At 48.2% G+C, this 14,710-nt stretch overlaps 1 protein-coding gene across 1 annotated transcript; it reads right to left on the minus strand.

Annotated features, from left to right (window-relative positions):
- Nucleotides 1-12,620: 12,620 nt before the first annotated feature.
- Nucleotides 12,621-13,944, minus strand: LOC135179083 (uncharacterized). The gene has a single exon (XM_064150451.1). The coding sequence runs from the start codon at nucleotides 13,942-13,944 to the stop codon at nucleotides 12,832-12,834; it is 1,113 nt and encodes a 370-aa protein (XP_064006521.1). The 3' UTR covers nucleotides 12,621-12,831.
- Nucleotides 13,945-14,710: the final 766 nt, after the last annotated feature.

Here is a 14,710-nt window from a genome sequence, read left to right on the forward strand (position 1 = left end):
ACTGGTCCTGATGCGCCTTGCATTTTGGGAATTGACTTTTTGAGGTTGTTTCAAAGATCCTAAGGGTCACAAATGGGCATTTGGAATAGCATCTGTAGAGATTAAGCATGGTAATCTGAAATTGTCCATTAGACCTGAACTTTCAGATGAATATGCAGTTGTGGGACATCATGACATAGAGGACCTGGAAGTGCCAATTGCAACTCAAACTGTTCATCATAGGCAGTACAGAACTAACTGTGACTCTTTGTTGCCCATTCATCAGCTGACTCGTCAACTGGAGAGTCAGGCTGTCATCAAGAAAGCTCATTCACCTTTCAACAGTCCCATCTGGCCTGTGCGCAAAACTACGGGTGATTGGCTACTCACAGTTGATTTTCGTGCCCTCAACTAGGTGACTCCACCCATTAGCACAGCTGTGCCAGACATGCTGGAAATCCAGTACGAGCTGGAATCGAAGGAGGATGATTGGTATGCTACCACAGACATTGCTAATTCTTTCTTCTCTATTCCCATAACAAAGGAGTGCAGGCCTCAGTTTGCATTCACCTGGAGAGGAATCCAGTACCAGTTCAACCGTTTGCCTCATGGGTGGAAACACAGCTCAACCATCTGTCACTCAGTCATCCACAATACACTGGAGAAAGGTAAAGCTCCAGAGCACATCCAATTCATCTACGACATCATTGTGTGGGGCCAAACTGCTGAGGAAGTCTTCGAGAAAGGTAACAAAATCATTGACATTCTGTTGCAAGCAGGTTTTGCCATTAAGAGAGACAAGATGAAAAGAGCTGCCAGAGAAATTCAGTTTCTGGGAGTGCGGTGGCAGGATGGTCACCGTTACATTCCTCAGGATGTGATCAACAAAGTCTCTACCATGGCTGTTCCCACCAGTAAGAAGGACACACTTTCTTTCCTTGGGGTGGTGGGATTTTGGAGACTACACATTCCTGGTTTCAGTCAGATTGTCAAACCTCTGCATGATGTGACTCGTAAGAGAAACAATTTCGAGTGGGGACTTGAACAACAAGCTGCCTTTGATCAAATCAAGTGAGAAGTAGTCCATACAGTGGGCTTGGGACCTGTGAGATCTGGTCCGGACATTAAAAACATTCTGTACACGGCTGCCAGTCACAATGGTCCAACGTGGAGCCTTTGGCAGAGAGCTCCAAATGAGACACATGGTCGTCCTCTTGGTTTCTGAGGACGTGCCTACAGAGGTTCAGAGGCAAATTATACTGCAACAGAGTAAGAGATATTAGCAGCCTATGAAGGAGTGAAAGCAGCTTCTGAAGTGATTGGAACTGAGTCACAATTGCTTTTAGCTCCTAGACTGCCAGTTCTGAATTGGATGGTCAAAGGCAAAGGTTCATCACCGCATCATGCCACAGATGCAACCTAGTCTAAATGGATGGCTTTGATAACCCAACGAGCACGAATAGGTAATCTTCACCAACCTGGTCTGGTGGAGGTGATCACCAACTGGCTGGAAGGCACAGACTGTACAAAACCTCCAGAGGTGAAAATATCTCGTGCTGAAGAAGCTCCTCCCTATGGTGATCTCTCTGATCAGGAAAAGAACTATGCTTTGTTCACAGATGGTTCCTGTCGTCCTGTCGTCTTGTTGGGAACAAGCGAATATGGAAGTCAGCAATCTGGAGTCCGACCAGGAGAGTTACTGAAGCGAGAGATGGAGAAGGAGACTCCAGTCAGTTCGCTGAGGTAAAAGCTGTTCAACTTGCTCTTGATGTGGCTGAATGTGAGAATTGGCCTATCCTTTACCTCTACACTGACTCTTGGATGGTAGCCAATGGTCTATGGGGTTGGTGAAAGACTGAAAGAAGAATGGTTGGCAGAGGAAAGGAAAGCCTATTTGGTGTGCTGATCTATGGCAGGACGTTGATGCACGGCTGGAGAGAACTCCAGTGAAGGTGCGGCATGTAGACACACACATGCCTAAGAGCAGAGCTACTGAGGAACATCAACACAACCAGAAGGCAGATCAAGCTGCTAAGATTGCTCAAGTTGATACCAACTCTGACCTTGACATTGACCTTGATTGGAAACACCGATGTGAACTGTTTTTAGCTCGGTGGGCCCATGACTCATCTGGATATCAAGGCAGAAATGGAACATACCGATGGGCTCACGATAGGTCAATTGACTTGTCCATGGATGCTATCACCCAAGTCATCTATGACTGTGACATTTGTGCTGCTATTAAGCAGGCTAAGTGAATCAAGCCCTTATGGTATGGTGATAGATGGTCAAAGTACAAGTATGGAGAAGCCTGGCAGATTGACTACATCACTTTACCTCGATCTCGTTCTGGCAAGCAGTATGTGCTGACGATGGTAGAAGCCAGCACTGGATGGTTGGAAACCTATCCAGTTCCACATGCTACTGCACGTAACACCATTATTGGTTTGGAGAGACAGATTTTGTGGAGACATGGAACTCCAGAGAGAATCGAGTCAGACAATGGAACTCATTTCAAGAACAATCTTGTGAAAAACTGGGCCAAAGAGCATGGTATTGAATGGATCTATCATATACCCTACTATGCACCAGCTTCAGGGAAGATTGAACGCTACAACGGTTTGCCGAAAACCACCCTAAAAGCCATGGGGGGTGGAACTCTGAAAAACTGGGACAAACATTTAGCACAAGCTACCTGGTTGGTAAAGAGTAGAGGTTCAGTAAACAGAGCAGGACCTGCACAATCAGATTTGGTCCAAAGAGTAGACGGTGATAAAGTTCCTGTTGTACGTGAGAAGAATCTGTTAGGGAAAACTGTTTGGGTATTTTCTCCTTCGGGCGAAGGGAAACCTGTCCAAGGGGTGGTTTCTGCTGAAGGTCCTGGTCACACCTACTGGGTAACGCAGGAGAATGGTGAAATGCAGTGTATTCCACAGAGAAATCTAACCTTAGCTGAGAGAGTTTAAATTCAGAGTGTCTAATATAAGCTGTTAATTTTCTGTTCTAGGTACTATCAGCGTCCAACACTGAAAGAATCTATGAGAGGATCTACAGTACGTGAGCACGAACCAAACGTCACCTGGGAGTCGCTGTTCTGAGCTTTTGAATCACCTACATCTGATTGATGTATGAACTGAACTTGTATATATTGTTTTATTGTAAATATTGGTTTAGATTAGAGTGGATAATTCTCAGCGATACTCTGAGCGAAGTAGACAAGGGGTGGATTGTGCGAGTTGAAGCAAGCTGGAATGTTTTGGTAAGGAGAACTAGATAATAGGCTATGAATGGTAAACATGGTGTGTCTACTCCTCTCACAGTCTTGCTGAGAGTTCTGGAAAGAAGAAGAAAACTATTGATAACATTCTCTGTGGGAAGCTTTCTCCTGCAGCAGAGCATAAAATGTAAATATCAGACCCTGTGATGAGAAGTGTCCTTGGAGCCTTGAGGCTCCCAGGGGCCTGAGCCGGCGACTATGAGCAACTCACGCACAGCTGTCAGGGGGTGGAATCTGCCGGCCCCTGGGGCGGGCACGGCCCAGGGGGCTGACTCTGGCCATCCCCCCTGGGTGGGATCCTTAAGGTGTTTACTGTAAGTTAACCTATCTCTGCCTTACACTTAACCTGGAGCCAATCTGTACCTTCCACTTGTACCAACCTTGAGCTAAGTTAGTTGTCTACACCCCCTTTGGGGGCTATAAAGGTCGCTGCATCGCCCTAATAAATCGCACTGCTGCGCAGAAGCCACAGAGTCGACTCTCAGTGCCCCGATCTCTCGCCGCACCAGTCTCCGTCCTCCGACAGATGGCGCCCGAACACACCGATTGAACCTCTGGATAGCTACACGACCAGGTACGAAAAACCCGCATCCCGGGCCACCCGTGGCCGCAGGGCCTACCAGGCTGCGAGGAACCCACCAGGCCGCTCCGGGCCTACCAGGCCACGAAGAACCCACCAGGCTGCTCCGGGCCCCGCCCCCCCCCCCAGGCCGCGAATAACCCACCAGGCCGCTCCGGCCCCCCACCCCACCACCCGGCCGCGAAGTGCCTGCTAGGCCACAACTTCGGGCCGGGCCTACCAGGCTGCAAAGAGCCCTCCAGCTCCGCTCCCCCCCCCCCCCCCCCCCTCAGGCCGTGAAGGACATAGAGGCTTCCACATAAAAGGAGCTGGTGGAAATGCAAGATATCGGACGCTACTATACCCCCTGCTGGGGAAACACGCTTTTTTTCTTTTTTTTTTTTCTCGCTCCTCTCTCTCTTTTTTTTTTTCCTTTTTTTTTTCTCTTTCTCTTCCCCCTCGCTTAACCCGTTACTAACCACAAGGGTCTGCTGATACGGGCGGCCTATACAGATAGGCGCTTATTGAAGATTAATACCGCTCATAGATATGGGGGTACTTTAATAACGGCGACTGTCGTGACGACGGGTGCGGCCATACAGATGGGCACTTCTGGGGGCGCTGATCGTGCATAGTCAGGTCCCCCCCAGAGCAATTGCCGCTGGAAAGCAGACCCCCCCACCCCCCGTTACCCCCCCCTCCCGTCTCCGCGCGCTCACGGAACCTTGCCGCTAACATGGAGCCTCCCAGCCGCCCCCCCCTTCTTCCGCGGCTTTTTCAAAGTATTGGTGACTCCCTTTGGGGAGCTTGCGAACCGACCACGCAAGCACTTTTGAATAAACAAGTAGCAATTTCTCTCCTCTTGAACTTTTTGGAAAAGCGAGGAGTTTCCATGTCGAAGAAAAAATTGACTTCCTTAGTAGCATATGGACTAGTAAGAGGACACTTTCAAACTTCGGACTCTCTTTTCGATGAATCTGAATGGTGCCGCTGTGGCGATACTATTTTTGACCAGGCTATTGACGGTGACAAAACAGCCAAAAGTGTGCAAAAGCAATGGCGTGATGTCACCAATTGCTTAAAGAAATACAGAATGGAACAGGCCCTTGCAGCTACAGCAGCAGCACGGCTTGCTGACGGCTTGGACACTTGGGGGGAGAGACCATTAGAGGCACTGGTTACGCCAGCTAGCTCCCTCGTTTCCGACCTGAAAATTTCCCCGGGCATGGTGGTGCCTTTGATGACCCTCCCCAGTGCGTCTACTGTTCCGATGCTGTCTGCAGCACCCCAACAGCCAGTGCTGCCAACTCCAGATGTTCCGATGCAGCCAGCAGCGCCCCAGCAACCGGTGCTGCCGACCCTAGATGCTCCCGTGCAGCCTGCGCCACCCCAACAGCCAGCGCCGCCGACTCAAGACGTCCCGATGCAGCCTGCGGCACCGCAGCAGCCAGCGCCGCCAACTCAAGACATCCCAATGCAGCCTGTGGCGCCCCAACAGCCAGCGCCGCCAACTCAGAACTCTCTGTTATACCCTGCGCTGCCTCAACAACCGGCACCACTCCCCCAAGACGTTCCCGACGTCCCTGCCACCCCGGTGCAACCACCAGTGCCCCTGCTGCCAGCGGAATCAATTCCCCAAGACATCCCCACCATCTCTGCCGTTCCAGCAGCCGCCTGCCCCCCCGCTCCCAGCGCCGCCGCCCTACAGTGGTCTGTTTTCCCCACTCCCGGCTTCCGCTACCGTCTCGCCACGTCTAGCGCAAACTCCTTCTGCTACATTTCGATCTGTCCCCCCAGCTGCAGCGGGCCCGAGGTGGGCTTCCGCCGCAGAAGCCGGTCCTTCCTCTCAAGCCCGGGAACCGCCGCCTGTGATTAACTCAGACACTAGCGACTCCTCACAGTCCGATGCCGATGACAGTATTGACAACATTGCCGACGACTTGCAGAAACTTAGAATAATGCCTTCTGGCAATGCCCAGTCCTTGGCGGCACCACAAGCTACAGAGATCACCGGGAGGACTATTCAGCTTACAACTGTCAGTCCACAACATCGGTGGCATGCCATTATTCGTGACACCTTGTTACAAGGTGATTGGGAGGCAGCTGCTGCTCTGGAGGGTGCAGCGGCATTCCCAGTTGTGGCAGCATGGACCGCAGATGGACAGCCAGGAGCCACTCACGTGGCTCTTGATTGGAAACTGCTTATGCAATTGAAAACAGCAGTATCTTCCCATGGCTTGCACTCACAACCGACTAAGCAATAGCTGAATTACATCTTCTTTGCCCATGTGCTATGCCCAGCAGATTGTGAGACTGTTGCGAGACTGATTTTAACACCATCCCAGATCATGTTGTGGGAAAGGGCATGGCGCGATGAGTGCAGGAAGGTGGTGGAGCAGCCACGACAATTAGGTGACTCCTTACTTAATGTTCAAGCAGACATATTACTGGGAAAAGGGGCCTTCAGCTTGCTGGATGCCCAGATACGTCATCCCTTTGAGTGGCATCATGCATCCATGACAACTGCCCGAGCAGCTTTTAATATGGTGCCTACAGAACCAAGAGCACCTAGCTATACCTCTGTTAAGCAAGGTTTGAGTGAGGACTACAGCCATTTCATCGATAGACTAGCAGCTGCAGTTGAAGTAGCCACTGAGTTAGATGCTGCAACCAGACAAGCCTTTTTTTGAACCCTAGCTTTCAAGAATGATAATAATAAGACCAAGCAGCTGTTGCCCATTCTGCCTAGGGAGGCCTCCGTGGACGATATGTTGGAGCGAGTTGCTCGAATGCCTACAAACCAGCAGCAGATATTTGTTGCAACACAAATGGATCAAGTTCTAGATAAGCACACGCAGCTCGTAATGGCAGCACTGCAATCTGTGGATGCAGGGAATCGTGGCCGCCGGACCAACAACCCATGGAACCCCTGCTTCCGCTGTGGTCTAACTGGACACTCACGTGATAATTGCCCACAGGCTGCGGTCTGGTGTGACCACTGCCAAGTTAACACTCATGCAACTGCAGCCTGCAAGCATTCGGGAAACTACCAGCACAGCGTGACAGGCAGCCACGCGAGGACACAAGTCGCTGCCCCAACGATGCTATCTGCCCAGCAACCTCCGGCAGCCTCGGGCTGGATCTTACAACAGCAGTGAGCGTCACCTTGATTGGCAACCGCCCAGTCCCCATCGCTACTTCTATGAAAGGCCCATTAATGATAAATGGCAAACCCACTGGCGCATTACTCCTGGGAAGATCCTCTGCAGGGCTGAAGGGACTGATGATCATTCCCGGGGTGATTGATGAAGACTACACCGGAATCATACAAATTGTTGCATACACTAATAGCCCACCTATCGTGGTGCCAGAAGGCAGTCACATTGCTCAACTGGTGCCCCTGACCAACCTGCTACAGGACGTGGCCTGGGGCCGTGCCTTACCACAAAGAGGAGATCAAGGTTTTGGATCTATGGGTGGCCTAGTCATGCTGACCCTGTCCTTGACTCAACGACCATTTACATCAGCTGTCATTAGTAATGGTCAGGACACAATAACCATGGACGTTCTCCTGGATACAGGTGCTGATATGACCATCTTTTCCACACCTGCATGGCCCTCACACTGGCCAGCAAGCCCAGCCAAAGACGGTGTTGAAGGCATTGGTGGAGTATCTCAGACTCTGACAAGCTCACAGCGAATCAGTATAACCATAGATGGGAGGACAGGCCACGTCTTTGCAACCATCGTGCCTCTCCCACGAGGCATGAATGCGCTGGTTGGTAGAGATATCATGGCACAGATGGGAGTCGTGATAACTACTCCACAGGTAATTTTTCAGCAGCGGCCACTGGACGGCAGCCGCCCATAATCAAACTTCAGTGGCTTTCTAATACACCGATCTGGATAGATCAGTGGCCGCTGCGAAAGGAACGGCTGCAAGAAGCACACAAGCTCGTCGAAGAACAACTTGCTGTGGGCCATATTGTACCTTCAACTAGCCCATGGAACACCCCGATTTTTGTAATACCAAAAACGTCAGGAAAATTTCGCCTCCTACATGACCTCCGAGCTATTAACGAACAAATGCAAGCTATGGGTGCTCTTCAACTGGGCCTACCTTCACTATCCATGATACCAGAGAACTGGGAATTACTGGTCATAGATCTAAAAGACTGTTTCTTTACAATTCCGCTACACCCTGCAGACTGTCAGCGTTTTGCCTTTACCTTGCCGGCCATTAATAAGCAGCATCCAGCACGCCGCTTCCACTGGGTGGTCTTGCCCCAAGGAATAAAAAGTAGCCCAACAATGTGTCAACTTTACGTTGACTTCGCGCTGCATCCCATTCGACAGATGTGGAAAACAGCCATCATCTACCACTATATGGACGATATTCTAATAGCCCAGCCGGAGCCCTTCCTCAATACTCATCTGTAACAACTCATGACGAAACTCCAGGCTGTAGGACTTCAGATTGCCTCGGAAAAAATCCAGAGGGAAGCTCCATGGAAATATCTAGGCTGGCACATAGCCAAAAACCTCATTCATCCCCAGAAATTACATCTGACTACCAGTATTACCACACTTAAAGATGCTCAGACGTTGATGGGGGACTTGCAGTGGTACGCCCTGTTATAGGGTTCACAAACGACGACCTACGACCCTTAAGGCCACTGCTACAAGGCACAGACCCTGCCAAAAGGGTCGAACTCTCTCACCTACAACGGAAGACTATACAGAAACTCAGTGACATGATTACCAGCAGATGGGTAGAACAAGTGGACCCAAGCGTGCCTATTGACTTATCTATTATTAAGGGCGAGCACTGTATTTTCGGGGCTATCACACAGTACAAGTCTCAATCAAAGGACCAATTATCTGTTCTGGAGTGGTTGTTTACTACCATACAACCGCAAAAAACAATAGAGACACAGACGTATACGATGGCCCAGTTGATCAAGAAGGGCAGGAGATGGCTATTGGACATCGCCAGAAAAGAACCCAATTCCATAAGACTACCTATCAAGCGAGACGACCTGGAATGGTTCTTATGCCAATCAGAGGAGCTACAGACCAGCCTCCTGAATTTCCCAGGCCACATTTCCATACAGATGTTAAAGCCTAACACACTCCGGTGGATAAGCCAGTAAAGCTGGATAGCTAGGCCAAAGCAGTCTCTTTCTCCCTTGCAGAACGCGGTTAATGCATTTACAGATGCAGGACGGAACTCACATAAGGCTGCTGTGGTATGGCACTCAAAGACAGGGTGGCAAAAACACATTTTGCAGGGGACGGCCACGGACTCCTTGCAAACCCTGGAATTAACCACAGTGGTATGGGCTTTAGTTAACTGTCTCGATGCCCCCTTAAATGTAGTAACTGACTCAATGTATGTAGCTGGAGTGGCGCGAAGAATTGAGGACTCTTCTATCAGAGAGGTTAAGAATCAGCGCCTATACCAATTACTACGTTCACTGTATGCTGCCATAGCCCAGAGAACGGCTCCATATTGCACTATTCATATCCGTAGTCATAAGTGGGAGATAGGTCTGGGGGAAGGAAATGCTAGAGCTGACAGGTTAGTGGCACTACCTGGACGGCCTACCCCACTTGATCAATTTTCCCTAGCCAGAGAGGCCCACCCTACCTTTCATCAGAATGCAAAAGGACTAAAACACCAATTTCAGATCTCTAACAACGATGCCAAGGGAATTGTACATTCCTGCCCGGTCTGCAGCCACATGGGGCCGGGATTAGGATCGGGTGTGAATCCCAGAGGACTCAAGGCCTTAGAATTATGGCAAATGGATGTTACTCATGTTCCCTCCTTTGACAGACTGCATTGCCTTCATGTCACTGTTGATACTTATAGCAAGCATATGTGGGCAACGCCGCTGCCAGGAGAGAGAGCCGCTCACGCTATCAAACATCTGACAGGATGCTTTGCAGTGATGGGTGTGCCAGAAAGAATTAGAACAGACAATGGCCCTGCATACACCAGTGAGAAGTTTCGAAGGTTTGTGCAGAAATGGGGCGTTACTCACACCACTGGCATAGCCAATTCACCCACGAGCCAGGCTATTATCGAGCGTGCCCATCAGGTGATAAAAGGTTACCTTGAAAAGTTTCGGGACATACCTGACCCAGCTGAACGCGTGAGCAAGGCCCTTTTTGTTATTAACCATCTGTGTATTTTTGGTGATGATCCAGGACCACCTGCAGAGGTGCATTCAGGTTTGGTACAGAAAGGAGCGCCTCCAGTGCAAATGACAGTTATGTATAAGGACCCCAAGACCGGACTATGGGGAGATCCAGCCTCCGTAAGTTATCTGAGACGAGGGTATATGTGTGTCTCTACCCAGTCAGGTCCCTTATGGGTTCCTTCACGCTGGACCAAGGCTGTACCTGGAAATTGCAATAGCAGCAACCCCCCGCCGAGTCAGCCGGATGGACAGCAAACACAGCCTGGTTGATTTCTCGAGATATAGACTAGGGTCTTGATGACTATGTCGGACTCTGGGACTTTACGTTATTTTTGACTTTAATTGTAATATATTTTGTACCTTGGACATTTGTTGGATAAGATACTGATGCTTATTAATAGTATTGGATTTTTAGGATAACGTTAATAACACAGTAATTCTTAGGCAATCATGATAGAGTATGATTAGCATTTGATAGATATTATACTGATATACTATGGTAAGGCATTGTATTTTATATTCATAAGTCCCTACTTACTTTCCCTATACTAAAGATGATATGGTACCATATTCTCTTTTACACACACCCCCCTCCTTTTTTCTTTTCCTTTTTTCCTCTTCTACTAGGCTTATAAGTTAAGACAGTATTATAGTTATAAGATTTTTTTTTCCTTAACATATAGAAATGTCGTAGAATTTTGTCTTTTTTATAGTTGCGCAAAAAAAAAAAAAAAAAAAAAAAAGGTGAGGTGGAAGAGGAACTAGAAAGATAAGAAGAAAGGCATGGAGAAACACTGCAGTTTCTTTGGACACATCACACAAATAAGATCAGTGGATTTGTCAGCTTAGGTACTGAATATGCTCGTATTATGTTCTATCACTTGTCCGTACAGGCCTTAAGGTGGATACCAACCTGAATATGATTGGTCTGCCCTTTTATGAAGTGAGCAGAAAATCTTGCTCAGATGGCAGAATAGTGGTAAGATCTTGGGAGAATCATTGAGATGATGGTTATGAGTATTTGGATTATAAGGTTTTGGATCTTGGCTAATGAATTTGGATATTTTCTTGAGCTTCAGTGATTGTAGCTTAATGGTCCCTTTGGTGAAGGCCAAAGCCCACTTAAAATTGGCATAAGATGGCGAAGTGATTTCTTTATCTCTTGCAAGGGCCCTGCAAGGGATGAAAAAACACTGCTCCAAATTCTTGAAGCGAATCGAGAGCTGTGGGAAAAGGCCTAAGCAGAGTAGCCTGAAGGTAACATCTAAGGCGCACCCTTGTATTGTATTTGGGGGTTTGTAGTTCTTAAGCACAATAGTCAGGCACAGCTCATAGCCGAGGACTGCACTGGAAACATCAAGATCCCTGAGAATTATGAAGTGAACTTAAAGCTATGGGAGAGATACTGGACAATTCACTCACCCACAACATTGGCTACCACGGTGAGCTAACGAAGACGTGACAGACTTGCACTCTCCAGAAGCTGTGATGTTCGTCTGGACTTTTGGGTTTTTGAACATTTGACTCACTGTCGCTTGCAGAAATGGCTTTTGGGATTGTTAGCTAAGCTTGGGTGGCTGGTTTGCCAGATTGTTGTTACTAGCAAAATTCTTAACAAATGTATTTTCCTCACTTTAGCACCATTGACCTGCGCTTGTCGCTGTTAGGCGCTGTTAGCATGCTGACTGTTCCCAAAGTTGAGGAAATGGACTTACAGAATCCAATATGGATTGTAAATGTAAGACGTTTAATACACAAATCAGAAGGCTTTTTATACTATTACAGGATTACATGTCAATTTCTAATTGGTCCATGCAATACATTTTTGTGGTTTAAAGCATAATCATTAGTAGATACAAAAAAAGGTATTTTTATAAGCAGTACGTGTGCTCATATATCAAACCCTACATTTCCAGATGTGCAGATCCTTTGTTCTAAGGTATATTCATGACCGATTCATTACTTGTTTTACTTTGCACAGCTGTATCACAAGGACGCAACATCCTCAGGCCAACCCTGCTTTTTTTCATAGAAAGCACGAAGCGGACACAGTGTCCTTGGGCTGACCGGTGTCTTACCCGCTGTGTTCCAATCGCCTACATATCGATTGCAAAGCAACAGCCCCTACAAAATTCCCCACATCTCCCCCTTTCTTTTCAAACACTGTAGCAGCGATCCGATGCATCTGCCAGGATAGACATCGGAAGATGCAGGGTCCTAAAAATAACACAACAATAACAATAAGTAATACTATTCCTACAGTTTTGATTAACTCTTTTGCCCAAGCTGAAATTCCCCATGACATTAGCCAATCATCAAAGGGGTTATGATTCGCTGTAATTTTCTCTGTATGATGCTGAAGCCAGTCTACCTTTTTATGGATTGAATCACTATGATCAGACAAGTTAAAACAACACATTCCTTCTACCTCTTCACAGCCTTTTCCTTGTACTAAAAGCAAGTAATCTATAGCTGCTCTATTTTGCAGGGTAGCCTTTCGCAAACTATTTTGATCTACTGCAAGCTGAGAAATAACACTTGTTGGGAGAAGGAAAGAAATGGACACCGCAGCCAATCCAATATGGATTATAAGCAGGTGACAACTTTATTGGAGCAGCAGCGTTCTTTTATAGCAAGCAGCTAAGGTATTCCACTGTCAGCAATTGCTTATCTATAGCTCTACGGGATGCACTTGTGTGGTCCTTCCTTCAAAACAAGTATTGTGTTCCTTCTTCATAACAGGAAACACATCCTTTTTCCCCTTGTTTACCACTTTGCCCAAGGACAGTGTCCTTGGTCACTTTGTCACATCAGCATGTTGCAATCTCTTCATTCTGCTGACCCACCAATTTCATATATTCTCCATGCCCATTCTCTCTTAGCCATTCCTCAACAATTCCCCCGTTTTGTTTTTGGGCCAGCAGAATGGGTGCCCGAGTTGCTTTCTCCACACCACGCAAGATGCATGAGTAGGCTATCCTAATAATCAAGAGTACAAGGAGAACTATTCCTAGCAAGCGAAGCACTTCCTTAATAAGGCTCAGGAGCCATGGTGAAAGTCCACCGGCAAGAGACTGGAGCCATTCGTCAAAGGGGCTCGTCTCCTGCTTTATCTTCTGCGTATGTTCCTTCAACCATGTCAGTTTTTTGTGAATTGACTCACTATGATCTGACAGATTAAAGCAACACATACCTTCAAAATCTTCACACCCATGGCCCTGGGCAAGCAATAGGAAGTCTATAGCGGCGCGGTTTTGAAGCAAAGCGTGTCTAAGGCTATTCTGATCTACTAGCAGCTGCTGTAAAATGTCGGTCGTTACATTGGCTTGTTTGACTGACCAACATGCCAATTTATCTATTTGTCGCAATGCCCGGGCAGCAGCAACCCCAGGTGCGAAAAGGGAGGCAAACACCCTAGCGGTGAAAGACCAAAGCTCTACATCATCCTTACAGTCTGGACCTAGCGCGGATATTGAACGCTTCTCCCGCCTCACCAGGCCTGACAGTTTGGTTATGTTCAGCCAATCCCGATGGTGAGGGGCAAAGAGACTAAGCCTCCCTAAATAGCAGGGCCCACCATAGGCATTCCTCGGTATCCCCTGCCATGCTCTGTCGCCACATATTAGAAACACGTTGGGCGGTAAGGCCTTGGCTGTCTTGTTATTCCATAGCAGGGGTATGTTACTTTTCCTAATGTCCTCAGTATTACTGAAGAGAACACTGGTGGCCCCATAAGCTCCTGTACTACAATTATAGGCAGGAAATCCACTGTGTGCATTACAAATACTAGTGCCACAGTATCCGCCAAGAGATAAGAAGTCATCATAAGGTGGCCCAGGTGACACGTCTGTCCATTGGAAATTTTTCTCAGGGCTTTTAGACAGTACACCCAGCATTTGGGTTACATGTATCATAACGTTCATACCCCTGAACTTGTCCCCAAATACAAAGCAAGTCTTACTCCACCCCTCTTTTTGATGTCCTATCCTTTGGGAGCCCAATAACTGCAGCTCTTGAGGGTCCCAAGGCATTAAAACATTCAGCCCCTGCAAGAGGGTGGCTGCGCACTCAGCAGGGGTTTTGGAGTTGATACAGCTGCCAGTGGTATAGTAGTCTCCCCCTTTTTGTTTTTTGCTTGGGTGACAGCACCAAGCAACGTGTGCTCGGCGGGCAGGATGTTCCAGGGGCTTGTTGATGGCCGCAAGTGGCCAGCAGCAAGTTGTTCTTGTACCAATAGATGGGCTTGTTGCAGTCTCTCCTTCTTAAGAGGCCACTGTTCCACCCACACCAGGTCGTTGGTTAGCCAGGTCAAAGGTATGGGGAAAGACCGCTCGACAGTGGCCACTGCTAAAAAGGGGTCTCATTAGTTAGTCGAACCCCTAGTTGGGAAAGAGCATCTCGGCCCAAGAGGCCATTGACACTATGTGGCAGGTGCATGATGGTGATATGCAAGCGGGCACTTCGGCTATCTAGCGTCAAGGTGAGCTGTTCAACTGATTGTTGCACACTGGCTGTGCCCCCAACACCTTCAACCCCTTTTACACCTGCAGTGGAAGGCCAGTGTTTGGGCCAGTTTCTGCTTGCCACTATGGTGATGTCTGCACCAGTGTCCATCAGCATGGTAAGCTGCAGTCCATCCCTTCCATTAGAAAGGGTTACTGTGACTTCTGGTCGGTGCCTCATGTTCAT

Source organism: Pogoniulus pusillus, chromosome 10, assembly GCF_015220805.1.
Source record: "Pogoniulus pusillus isolate bPogPus1 chromosome 10, bPogPus1.pri, whole genome shotgun sequence".
Classification (NCBI taxonomy): Eukaryota; Metazoa; Chordata; class Aves; order Piciformes; family Lybiidae; genus Pogoniulus; species Pogoniulus pusillus.

What these genes read in the sequence shown, in the direction of transcription:
- LOC135179083 (XM_064150451.1), bottom strand. Translation starts at nt 13,944, where the DNA reads ATGAACGTTATGATACATGTAACCCAAATGCTGGGTGTACTGTCTAAA.